The sequence below is a fragment of the Octodon degus genome, unplaced genomic scaffold, assembly GCF_000260255.1.
Source record: "Octodon degus isolate 3935 unplaced genomic scaffold, OctDeg1.0 scaffold00226, whole genome shotgun sequence".
Lineage (NCBI taxonomy): Eukaryota > Metazoa > Chordata > Mammalia > Rodentia > Octodontidae > Octodon > Octodon degus.
Genome location: NW_004524802.1, coordinates 2,425,962 through 2,438,017, shown reverse-complemented (window position 1 = coordinate 2,438,017; position 12,056 = coordinate 2,425,962). Strand labels below are relative to the sequence as shown.

At 57.6% G+C, this 12,056-nt stretch overlaps 1 protein-coding gene across 1 annotated transcript in view; it reads right to left on the bottom strand.

Moving 5' to 3' along the window:
- Nucleotides 1-10,271: 10,271 nt before the first annotated feature.
- Hsp90aa1 (heat shock protein 90 alpha family class A member 1) overlaps nt 10,272-12,056 on the bottom strand; it is a 41,770-nt gene continuing 39,985 nt past the window's right edge. Inside the window, exons 6-9 of the mRNA XM_004645431.2 lie at nt 11,903-12,050; nt 11,437-11,705; nt 10,825-11,158; nt 10,272-10,517 (exon numbers count right to left, since the gene is read on the bottom strand). Of these exons, the coding sequence (XP_004645488.1) occupies nt 10,408-10,517; nt 10,825-11,158; nt 11,437-11,705; nt 11,903-12,050 (861 nt within the window). The 3' untranslated portion in view covers nt 10,272-10,407. The remainder of the gene's footprint in view (nt 10,518-10,824; nt 11,159-11,436; nt 11,706-11,902; nt 12,051-12,056) is intronic.

Below are 12,056 nucleotides of genomic sequence, written 5' to 3'. Positions count from 1 at the left end.
GGGCACTGGCTCCCAGCGGGGTGGCGCAGCAGAGCACCATCCCACTACCCCCAGAGGCCCGGGCTGAGGGACTGGAGCAAGGCTGAGACAGGAAGTCACTCGAGAAGTGGCCGCACTACAAGACGCCCAAGCCAAGGGTGTCCAACGCCCCAGGAAGCGCAGTGCAGACCACTGGGTTGGGGCTCGGGATGACACCTAGGAGCAGAGGTCCATGGCCCAGCATCCCCTGCCGGCCACCTCTCCTCCCAGATGAGGAGGGCTGGGCACCTGCCCCACCCCGCAGGGCCAGCGAAGCGCTTCTCCCCCGGCAAGCGGTGGAGCGAGGCTGCCGCGACTTCCTTTATTGCACCTAGGGCAGCGCAGTGCTGGGCAGGGAGGGTGTCCAGCTTGGAGGGCCGCAGGGCTGCAGCATCAGCACCAGCTCCGCGCCCACCTGCAGGCCCAGAAACAGCAGGGCTGAGCTCGGTGCCGTGTGGCCCAAGCGCCAGGCCTGGCGGTGGGGGAGGGGTGGAGCCTGGTTACCTAGCCCCGCGCGGAGCAGCCCTTTGGCTTGCTTGGCTGCAGACTCTGTCTGAAATAAGCAGGACAGTGGCAGGGTGCTCAGCTTCAGTCCCCAGAACTGGAAAAGTAGTTGGGAAAGTAGAACCAGGGGCCTTTGGAGACTGGTTTGGGTTTGAGGCACAGTCTTGGTGTGTTCTAAGCTGGCCTTGAGCTTGCTGTGTAGCCGGGGCTGGCCTTGAATGAACTGAGTTGTGCTTCAGCCTCCTGGGTGCGGAATTGCAGGCGTGGACCGCTATGCCCAGCTCCTTTTTGTTTTAGACCTTCTAGAAAAGGGCCACATGTTTCAGCCAAGAAAACTCCTTTCGGTACTGGAGATTGAACGTGGGCCTTGGTGCTGAGCTGCACCCTGCCCTCCCACCTGCTGGAGACAGGCGCCTGCTAGGTGGCCCAGGCTGGCCTTTCACTTCTGCTTCTCCTGCCTCAGCCTCCCAATCTGCTGGGCAAAATTACAGGCCTGGCCCCGTGCCCAGTGGCTCCTCCCGTGCCGGGGGAAGCTGGGCTGGCAGGCTGGTTTGCGAGCTCCAGCTCTCACGACCAGCGTTTGCCGCTAGGCCTTTCTGTCAGAAGACAGTGTCTGGGTAGGCTCCCGGCCGGCAAGCTCCTCCGCTCACCTGGATCAGGCTGCGGAGTACTTCTTTCTCTTGTTCTTTTCTGGCTCCACAAGTAAAAGTTCCAGTTTCCTCTTGGAAAGTGAGAGCTTGTGGCCCTTGTCTCGCTCACCCCCAAGTCTGGGGGGTTGCCGGGGTCCCCGGGCCCTGCTGGGCAGCTGTCTGCTGGCCTCAGGGGGCAGCTCGCCCTCAGACTGCATGTCCACATCGCTGGCTTCCAGTGCAGCTGTGGCAGGGGCCCAGGCAGCCGGCACGGTGGGGCCGCGGACCTTAGGAGTGGCCGAGTCCCGTGCGGCCCACAGGCCACCGGGCTTTAGGCTGTGCCCGACACCCAGGAAGCGGCCGGTCAGGGAGCCGCCGGGGGTCTCCTCTGGGTCGCTGTCCGGATCTAAGAGCTGGAAGAAAGACTGCTTTGAGATGTGGTTTTCTCTTTTATCCTATTAAAACGACTCAAGCGAGGTGTGGTGGCACGCCTGGAATCCTAACAACAGTGGAGGCCGAGGCAGGAAGATTATAAACTCAAGCCCAGCCTTGGTGATGTGGCGAGCTTGAGGCTGGCCTGAGCTACATAGCAAGAGCGTGACTGAGCCAGACAGTTAGCTCTCTTCCAAGACGTAACAGAAGCTAAGGTGAGCGCCAGGCTGCGCAGGCCTGCTCAGTGGCCAGTGCTGGGGGAAGACCGAGCTGGAGCCTCAGTGCACCCCAGCGCGCTAAGACTGAGGCAGGAAGATCATAAATTTGAGCCCAACTTAGGTAATTTATTTTCTTAGTGAGACCTTGCCTCAATAAAACTGTGGGTGTCATTCAGTGTGAAAACCAGAGGTTCTGGGGCTGACCAGGTAGCTCAGCAGATTAAAGTGCCTGCTTAACTGATTCAATCCCCGGTTCTGCAAAAAAAAAAAGTGCCTGCTTAGGCACAGCAGGGACCAGGGTTCAACCCTTAGTGTGCCGTGCCCACACCCCCAACCTCGCACGTGCACGTGCACACTGAGAGTGCAGTTGAGACTGGGCATGGTCACGTGCACGCGCCTGTAGTCCCAGCACTTGGGAGGCCAAAAACAGAAGAATCACTAGGAGTTCAATCAGGGTAGTGAGATCCTGGAGACCCTGTACTAAATAAATTTAAAAACAAAACAATCAAAAACATGGGTTCCACCCATTACTGAGGGAAAACACCTTGGAGGTGACTAATGCCACAGCAGGCGACTTCCTCAGCAGCCCAGGGCTGCCGTCCCCAGAACTCAGCACTGGGTTGGCCCCACTGGCCCAAGCCTTGGGGCACCCATTGTCCCCTAAAAATCAGGGGCAGCTGCTGGGTGTGCATCACCCACCTCTCTCCAGATGACTTCAGCCAGGCTCATGAGGTCCTTCCTGTGAGCAGCCTGTGCAGGAGGATGGGGGCTAGTGTCCATCTCGTGGGCAGCATTGGGGACAGGGACATAGTACATGGTGATGCCGGACACGCCAGCCAATTGTGACCCTGGCCCCTGGAGAGGGGCACAGACAGGATCTACAGCCTGGGCCCTGGGTCAGGTGTGCCCCCCACCAGGCAGGGAGGGACAAAGGTGACCCATCCACCCCATCAGGAAGCAGACATGTCCCACCCCGCAGCGCTGCTCCCAGCCTCCCCATCCTTCAGAGCAGGCTGACGCTCAGTCCCAAAACGAGCCCAGATCCTCACGGCTTGGCGGGCTGGGCCTGGGCCTGGGGCAACAGGAGGCACCTGGAGGTGGTGGCGGGAGCTCCTCTGCCGCTTCCGGGAGCCAGGAGCCCCAGCCCAGGTGGCACTGAGTGCTGCCCTGATGCAGGGGGCGTGGCGTCGCAGACTGGCCATGGCAGGCAAGGGGCCTTGCTTCACTGGAGAAATAAATGTGCAGGGACAGGCCCATCGGGGTCCGGGGTGTGAGGTGACTCAGCCTTCTGCCCAAGACCAGCAGAACATCATTGCCCAAACCCAGAGCCTGTGCCCGGCATGGTGGCGCATGCTTGCCTGGGACCCCAGCCCTGGGAAGGCTGAGGCAGGAGGGTTGCCATGAGCTCAAGGCCAGCCTGGGCTCCATAGAGAGACCTTGTCTCCAAAAAGCTGAAACTGGAGCCCTGCCTGAATTACCTGGCAGCCTTGACTACATTAGGCCTCAGCGAGACCGAGTAAGATTTCTGCAAAGGTTCTTGGGAGGAAGAGAGTTTTGCTCGAGACGCAAACCCTGGAGCGCGGGCCCCTCACATCCTGTGGGCCCTGGCAGCCACCACTCCGTGTGCACCATGTGCCTTCGTTCTGGTTTTTGCTCTGTCTCTGGTGAGACAGGGTCTCCCCATGGAGTGAGCCAGGCCGGCCTTGAACTCACTCCCCTGCCTCAGGCTCCCGGATGCTGGGATTGCAGACCTGTGCTGCTCCCTGGCGCTGCTGTGCCATTTTTTTCTTCTTCTTTTTTGTCTTTTTTAGACAGGGTCTCACCATGCAGTTCAGGCTGGCTGTGAGCTCACTTGAAGCCCAGACTGACCTCTAACTTGAAGCGATCCTCCTGCCTCAGCCTCCCGAGTGCGGGATTACAGGGGTGCGCCAACACACCCAGCCTATCTTTAGCACAACAGTGTAACCCCAGACAGGGCAATGGCTTTCCCAAGACAGCACACAGCCCAGTTTTTTCTAAGAAGTGTGACATGACAGCAAGAAAATCTCAGAAGCCCAAAGACTTGACAAAAACAGGAAAAAGCAGAGTAGATGCTGCCCACACTCACCGAGAGAACCAGAGGGCGAGGTGGTCCTTGGTGTCTCATGTCGCCGCCGCTCTTGGGACTCCTGGCAGGAGGTGCTCTGAGCCCTGTGGGGAAGCATGGGGGTCACAGAGGTCACCACTGCATGCTGTGTGACTTGCCCCTCACCAACAGCCTCAGCTTCCGCCGAGCCGGGGTCAGTCACACTCTCCTGACAGCCCCAAAGGTGTGGCGCGCGCTGGCTTGGGTCTGCCCAGAACCCTTCTCCAAGCTTGCCCAGTGTTTTCCTCATGCCTACACCAGGGTGGTGGGTTTGAGAAGCAGGCCCAGAAGTAAAGCACACATTCCAGCTGGGTGTGGTGGTACACGCTGCGATCCTGGCACTAAGGGAGGCTGAGGCAGGAGGGTCCCGGCTTCCAGCCAGCCTGCGCTCCACAGTGAGCCCTGAACTCCAACAAGAGCTCGAAGCAGCACAGCAGAGGTGGCCTTGTGTGCCTGGCCGAGGGGCAGTTGTCAGTGTCAGCTGTGAAGGCACCCATCCTGTCCCATCCTCCAGGGCCACTAGCTGCAGCAGAGCAGAGGGCCCAGGGGGCCCGCCTCACCCGGTTGCTACACACCCCAAGGCCCAGGGCTCTGCGCGCCCACCCGGCCTCCTGCACTGTCTGGGGCATCTGGGTTTTGATCCCTAGAGCAGGAAGGAGCTCGGGATGAGCAGGGACCCCTTCCTCTCCCTGCACAGGAGTAGGCCTGCTCCTACCCCAGCCTCCACGGCCAGGGTGGGCTTGGGGAGAACTCCCAGCCCCAGCAGGCTCGGTCCCCAGCACCTCGGGACAGAGCGGAAAAGCCGGAGGCTTAGCTGTGCGCGGGGCTTGGGGATTTGCTTTGCGGCTCCAGGGGCTGAACCGGGGCCTTGGTGCTGAGCTCTGTCCCACCCCATTTTCAAAACTCTTGACACAGGCTTGCTGAGTCCCCTCCACTGGGCTGCACTTGAGCCTCCTGCCTCAGCCTGAAGTGGTGCCCGTGCCCCCTTCATGACAGACGCTGCCTGGGCCCTTGTCAGAACCTGGGAGGAAGCTCCCAGGCAGTGGAAGATGTCCGTCACAGGGGAAACTGAGTCAGGAAGGCTGGGAGTCAAGAGGTCCTGCTTCCTCTTCCACTCCACCCCCGAGGGCCACCAACCACCTAAGAGATGACTGCGATGCGCAGGGGATCCTGAAAGGTTGTCACCCCGGAAGCACAGGGATAGGCAGGGAGCCCCAACACTTCTCCTCAGGGGGATGTGAGGTCACACCTGGGCAGGTCAACCCCGAGGACCCTGCATTCCAGAGGACCCAGGGCCCAATATGGTGCTGCACTCCAGCCCACTCTTGTGTGAGGCAAGGTCTCACTCACTCACCAAACTGCCCAGGCTGGGCTCAAACCTGCCATCTCCTGCCTCAGCCCTCCGTGTGCTGTGATTACAGGCTCATGCCGCCACGCCTGGGCTCTGGCCTGCCCTGAGCCTCTCCTGGAGCCATCCACACACTACAGCACCCCTGGCACATGCGTGTGTGCACACGCACGCTCACACACCCCTCACAGCGCTCTCACACTGCACACTCCTCTACTTAGTCACTGCCTGTCCCTTGCTGTCATCTGGGGCTCAGCCAGCTTTGTCCATAGCTGCGACCCACTGCCACCCATGGATCACAGAGGATCGCTGTGAGCTCAAGGCCAGCCTGCACCCTGTCTCAAAAAGATACGGGATGGGGATATAGTTCAACGGCATAAGTGCCTGCCTGGCAAGCGCAAGGTCCCAAGTTCGATCCCCAGTACCACAAACACACAAAAAGACAAATATAAAACTTACGGGAGACCCTGTCTCAAAATTGGGGAAGGTACTGGGCACAGTGGCGCAGACCTGTAATTGCAGCACTTGGGAGGCCAAAGCAGGGGGATCACCTCAAGTTCAAGGCCAGCTTGGGCTGCACAGTGAGACCCTCTCTCCCCCCAAATAATAAACAGAAGCCTGCGTCTGCACCAGCGCCGTGGTCAGGGCACAGAGCGTGTCCAGTGCAAATGAGGCAGGGGTTCGAGCTGCTTCTAGAGCAGCGCTCTGGCTTCGGGGAGGGCCAGACCAGCTGCTGTGGCCCTGGGCAGAGCAGCGGACCCTGCCAGGTGGGAGCAGTCAGACGCGGCCTGCTGGCAGCTTTCCGCCCCGCCTCCTGCCTCATAGGCTTCTGGCACCCATGCTGTCTTGCTGGATTTCTTTTGGATCTTGCAGGCCAGCCCAGCGCAGTGGCCTGGGCTTGTGGTCCCCTGGCTGGGTGCCCATGCGGCCTGCGTCCAACAGCTGTTCCTCGCTAAGCTGCTTCCCCGAAGGAGAATCGGATTAACCTGGTGGTGGGGTCAGGGACTGACATCAGCTGGGTTCATTCGCAGGCGATGCTGACAGGGTCGCTGTCATAAAAGTGAAACCAGCACCGAAATCAGAAGCCTCAAGCAGGCTCAGGGGAAGCCCCTCTGCGGACTGTCCCATCCCTGTACCCTGGGCACGTGGGCCTGGAGAGCTTGGCTTCACCTAGGGCCCATCGATCTCAGCCCAGTGTGACGGCGCACCCTGTGATCACCACGCTCAGGAGGCTGAGGCAGGAGAATACCCATCCCAGGGCCAGCCTGGGATGCACAGGCTTGAAAAGCTAAACCAAAGCAAATCAGACAGCACAGCCATCCCAAGCTGTGCACCGGGGAAGCAGCGCGGCCCAGGGCAGAGTCTGCAGCAAGGCCGGGCGCGGCCAGGCGGGCTGATGGTATGTCTTTATCCTTTGGTACCACGGAGGACTGAACGTGGACCTTGCACTTGCCACCTATACCGCTGGAGCTATAGCCCCGGCCTCGATGGTTTGTTTTACATCACACACGTGCACACACACGCGCACACACATGCATGCTCGCTTGTTCTAGGAAACTGCTTCAGATGAGAATTATACTTTGGGAAAATCCTGCGCAGCTTGCAGTCACTGCCTAATTCCCAAGCAATTTCCCAGTGGTCCTGGGACTCCAGTGTGGCTGTCGGGTGTCCTCCTTGGAGGGCAGGCAGAATCCCGTGCCAGAGATGGCGCTGCTTGTGGGGCGTCCAGCTCTGGGCCTGTCCTCAGCCCGCTGTGGGGGTGGGGAGAGCGGCTGCACCTCGAAGGCTGCCATTGGGTTTGGGCCCTGCCTCCTGTGCCTGGCCCCAGGTCCCCAACTCAGCCAGGGGGCAAGGATGGCTAGGGCCCCTGCCTGATGTTTGGCTAAAGCCAAGGGCTCCAGTGTCCACTGTGTGGCTCTGTGGCAAGGGGCACAAGCTGTCACCGAGGACTCACCTCCTGAACGGAGTGGCTACACTGCGCCCAGAGCGGCCACCAAGTGGAGGACACCGGCCCAGGCTGGCCTGTGTGACGTCACAGGGAGCCCCTGGCAACCAATGTGCAGCCGCCACCCTGGTGGCAGCTGGGGCAGGACCGAGTCCACCACACCCTCTCCTGGCCTACGGCCTTGCCAGACACAGCCTTGGGGTGCCCTGTACCCAGGGCTGGGCACACAGCCCCACCTGGCCACAGCCTGCCCTGGCCCAGCCCACTACCCCCACCACACACAGGACCAGAGCTTTCCCACACACCACACACAGGCACAGAGGAATTCCTAGCTCAAGGGCCATGTGCAGGCCCACGCACCCACTTTCCCTCTTCCAGTGGGGATGGGGACCGAGCCCAGGCCCCCACCTGGGACGGTGGCCTGTGACTGGTGTTCTGGGAGGCTGAGGCAGGACAGCAAGTGCCAGCCCAGCCTAGGCAGACAAGCCTGGGACACAGTTCTGAGTCATCCTCCAAATTTCGATGCTCCTACCTCGAGTACACAGAGGACAGCATGCACAGTGCCTGCCTGATCGACCCATTTTAAATTCTGAAGTCTTTTTGGGTTTTTTGCAGAACCAGGAACTGAACTCAGGTCCTTGCGCTGGCCAGGGAAGCGCTTATACCACTGAGCCATCTCCCCAGCCCCTTTTTGTTTTTAATCCAGGATTTAAAAAATAGAGGAGCCCATTTGTGGCTCTAGGATTTGGGTCAGGCCTGGAGGCCTGAGCCAGACCTTGAGCGTCTGCACCTGTCGCCTTTCATAGGTGTCAGGTGTGAACACAGGGCTGGGGGTATGTGCAAGCCCGGGTCTGGTCCCAGGGGTGGGAGGTGGGGGCAGGAGGACCGGGCATGCGTGGTCCTGGAGGCAGTCAGGACAACGCTGACGCAGCCTGCAGCACTGAGCTGCACCGCAGCCCTCTCCATTTTGCCAGGGTTTGAGAGTCATTGAATTGCAAGGCTGGGTTCAAACCTGGGATCCTCCTGCCTCAGCCTCCCACAGCTGGAATTTCAGGTGCGCAGGAGAGCATCCTCAGCACTTCAGGCTCAGGTTTCCAGGGGAGGAAAGACGCTTGGAAATGGTTACGGCTGGTACCGCATGACGGGCCTGCAGCCTAGCACCATCAACACATGAAAAGCCCACTCCAGCGGAGGGCAGCGCTCCATGACAGGGCCCCGCGTGCAGATGCCTAGCAGGGGACAGGAAAGACCTACCTCAGAGCTGGGAAGTGCAAGAAGCCTGGTGCTGTCACACACGAGTACACCCAGAGGCTGAGCACAAGGGCTCCGAGCCCGAGCTGCACGGAGACCCCACACCAAGCAAATACAATACTAGGCACTCAGCTTGTTCTCCGAGCTTCAAACCCGTCTCCCTCCTGCTGGCGCTACCACGCACCGTGCTTGGCACTGAGCCAAACCTGGCTTTTTGTATTTTAAGGGTCTACAGGGTGTTGAGGGTCTTCCTAGATCGGACTCGTAGTGATCCACGTTTACAGCCTCCCAAGAGCTGGGGTTACAGGTGTGCGCCACCACGCTCGGTCTGTTATCCCAGGAGCAGGCCAGCACTGCAGGCCTGGGATGGACCCCCCCCCCCCGCAGGTGCTTTAATCCGCTGAGCTACTTGGCCGGCCCTCAACTCACTTGTGACTCATCTGAACTGTGCCAATGACCAAAGCCAGGCCTTGTGCATACACGAGGATGCAGTCAGCCCTGCCTGAAACTCTGAAGATGACGCATCCACCTGCCCCTTCTGCTGGGCGCATCCTCGCTAAGCCCATCCTCAGCTAAGCCCATCAACGGCAGAAAAAGATTGAGGATTCCATAAGTGGAGGCAGATTAAGGTTCCGTCTTCTGAGGGGTCCTGCCCACCATCTGCTTTCCAGCCCCAGGACCCACAAACCTAGCCCCCCACCTGCAGGACCCAAGGTTTCTTCTTTCTTGCTCAAGAACTACCAGAGGGGGCTGGTGAGATGGCTCAGTGGTCTAAAGCACCTACTTAGAATAAACAAGCTTAGCAAAGCAGAGGGACCGCGGTTCAATCCCCCAGCACCACATGCCAGCCAGCCCCGCCCCCTGGTGGGCTGAGCTGGCCACACACACACACACACACACAAATAAAATTTAAAAAAAAGAACTACCAGAGGCTCTGGCGCCGCAGCGTCCTAGCTCAGCGCAGAGCCAGCATTTGTGCACGAGCCCGGACCCTGGAGAGCAGCCTCCGCGAGAGCTTGACCCTGGACTGCAGGGGAGGGACGAAGGGAGCCGTTAGGCCCAGAAGCAAGGGTCGGACGTTGCCCACCACCCACATCCGCCAGTCACAAGCAAGCTGAGGCCAGCCAGTGCTCCAGTCCCGCCTCTCCTGCCAGCGGGCCCAAAGGTGGAACACACCTGTACTTCTGGCACCCACGAGTTGTCACCAGGCCTTCAGGGACTGCTGCACCTGAAGGCGGCGTTCCGCACCCTGGGAGCACACTCCCAACATTACCCACCCCTAAGTAAGACACTTGCACACTCTGTGTTTTTAAACTCAGCTGTGTTTATTACCTCTTAAAGCAGAATGTGACCTGGGCACGCACTCCCACTCACAGGCCCTGTTCCGAATAATTTTTGAAACAGCTCTGCGGTATCCCTAGAAGTTGTCTCTCCCTTGAAACAGTCCTTTTCTTTGGAAAACAAGCCCGTGCAGCTCTTGGCGTCAAGTTTTCAGTACACCGTACTTCTAGAAGCCTAGGACATGCGGATCTGAAACTACTGGGGAAAGTTTAATAAAAGATCCTATAAGAAAACTCAAGCTATCTTAACAAATATTCCTTTAAACATGAGGGAATCTCAACACTTCAGAGACACAAGATCTGGTCTACTAAGCAATCTGGCTCAGCAGCTCAGAGTTAACAGTTAAGTTACATCTTACCACAAACATCTCAACCTGTTAAAGTAAACCAAGGTGAAGCTCGAGGAAGCACTGCTAGCTCTGCTTTAGTGCCTAAAATATCACAGGATTACTTACAAGTAGAAAGAAATCTTATCTTCCCCTTAAAAGCAGTTATCATGCCACACAGACTGAACAAAAAAATCCTTGAAAATATATATTATCAGAGGGAATGAAGACTAAAGCACTGAGCACGAATTAGTGCTGCTTCGGGCCGAGCTCAGTCGACTTCTTCCATGCGTGACGTGTCGTCATCTCCTTCGAGGGGAGGCATCTCCTCATTAACAGCAGCAGCGGTGTCATCGGCGGTGGGGTCGTCCTCATCAATACCTTATTTGGGAAAGCAAAAGCAGCACGAAGTCTGTGAATTTTTATTCTTTTCTTTTTTGGCCAGCTCAGCCAACCCTGGGGGCAGGGGTGGGCCTGGCGCAGCATGTGGTACCAGGGGCAGGCACTCCCCAGGTCCGTAAATTTAAGAACTAATGCTCTTATCGGTAGACCCCCTTATCTCTAATTGTCCCCCAAGCAGCAATGAGAACCCCACGACTCCGTGGCGCCAGCCAGGTGTGCTCCCGCTGAGCCACCTCCTCTGAAGGACCCCTTCCCAGCTGCCTCGGTTTCCTTCCCGTGAGCTCACCTAGACCCAGCTTGATCATCCTGTAAATCCTGTTCGCGTGGGTCTGCGGGTCTTCCAGGCTGAAGCCAGAGGACAGCAGTGCGGTTTCATACAGCAGGATGACCAGGTCCTTCACAGACTTGTCATTCTTATCAGCCTCGGCCTTCTGCCTCAAGGTCTCAATAATCGAGTGGTCAGGGTTTATCTCCAGGTGCTTCTTTGCTGCCATGTAACCCATCGTGGAGTTGTCTCTTAGGGCTTGGGCTTTCATGATCCTTTCCATGTTCGCTGTCCAGCCATATGTGCTTGTGACAATACAGCATGGGGACGTCACTAATCTGTTTGACACGACCACCTGTAATCAGGAGATATAAAGTGATGAATTGGCCTAGAAAGATCCAGTGCTTAAAAAAAAAAAAAAAAAAGGGAAAGACCCAGTGCTTTCTGCCTCCTCAGGCCTTCAACTTAAGGTAGCAACACAGCTACGAAGGCAACTACCTGCCAACGTAAAATCAACGCTATAATCATCACGGAGGGAATCATGCGCTAGGCCTTGCACGTCAAGATGGCACTAGCGTGGCTAAGTGCCAACACCTTAGACTTGCTCATAATTAGGAAATCATGCACACATACCTTTTCAACCTTTTTCTCCAAGATGTCTTTCATGATCTTGCACAGGTTTTCAAACTTTGTCTTTTTCTCTTCCTGTTTTTTTTTCTCCTCTTCATCTTCTGGAAGTTCCAAGCCCTCTTTGGTAACCGACACTAAAGTTTTCCCCTCAAATTCCTTCAGCTGCTGAACACAGTACTCATCAATGGGCTCGATCATGTAGATCACTTCTAAGCCGTGCTTCCGGAGCCGTTCCACAAAGGCCGAGTTAGCTACCTGGTCCTTGGTTTCACCTGAAATGTGAAGTTACTTGGAGTCCTTGAACAGCGAAAGGCTTTGCCTGCCACTTTGTGTTCTGCTGCCTGGGCCCTCCGATGCTTAGGCATGGGCACCACCTGCTCCACGAGTGTCTCACCTACACCACCCACATACCTCTATGTGGCCTCCACGAAACAAAGCAATGGAGTCTGCAGCAGGGACTGTCCTTTACCTGTGATGTAATAGATGTGCTTCTGGTTCTCCTTCATCCTGGTACAGTAGTCCTTGAGAGAAACCATCTCATCCCCAGAAGCAGATGTGTAGTAGCGTAGCAGTTCTGAAAGCTTCTTCCGATTCTGAGAGTCTTCATGTATGCCAAGCTGAAA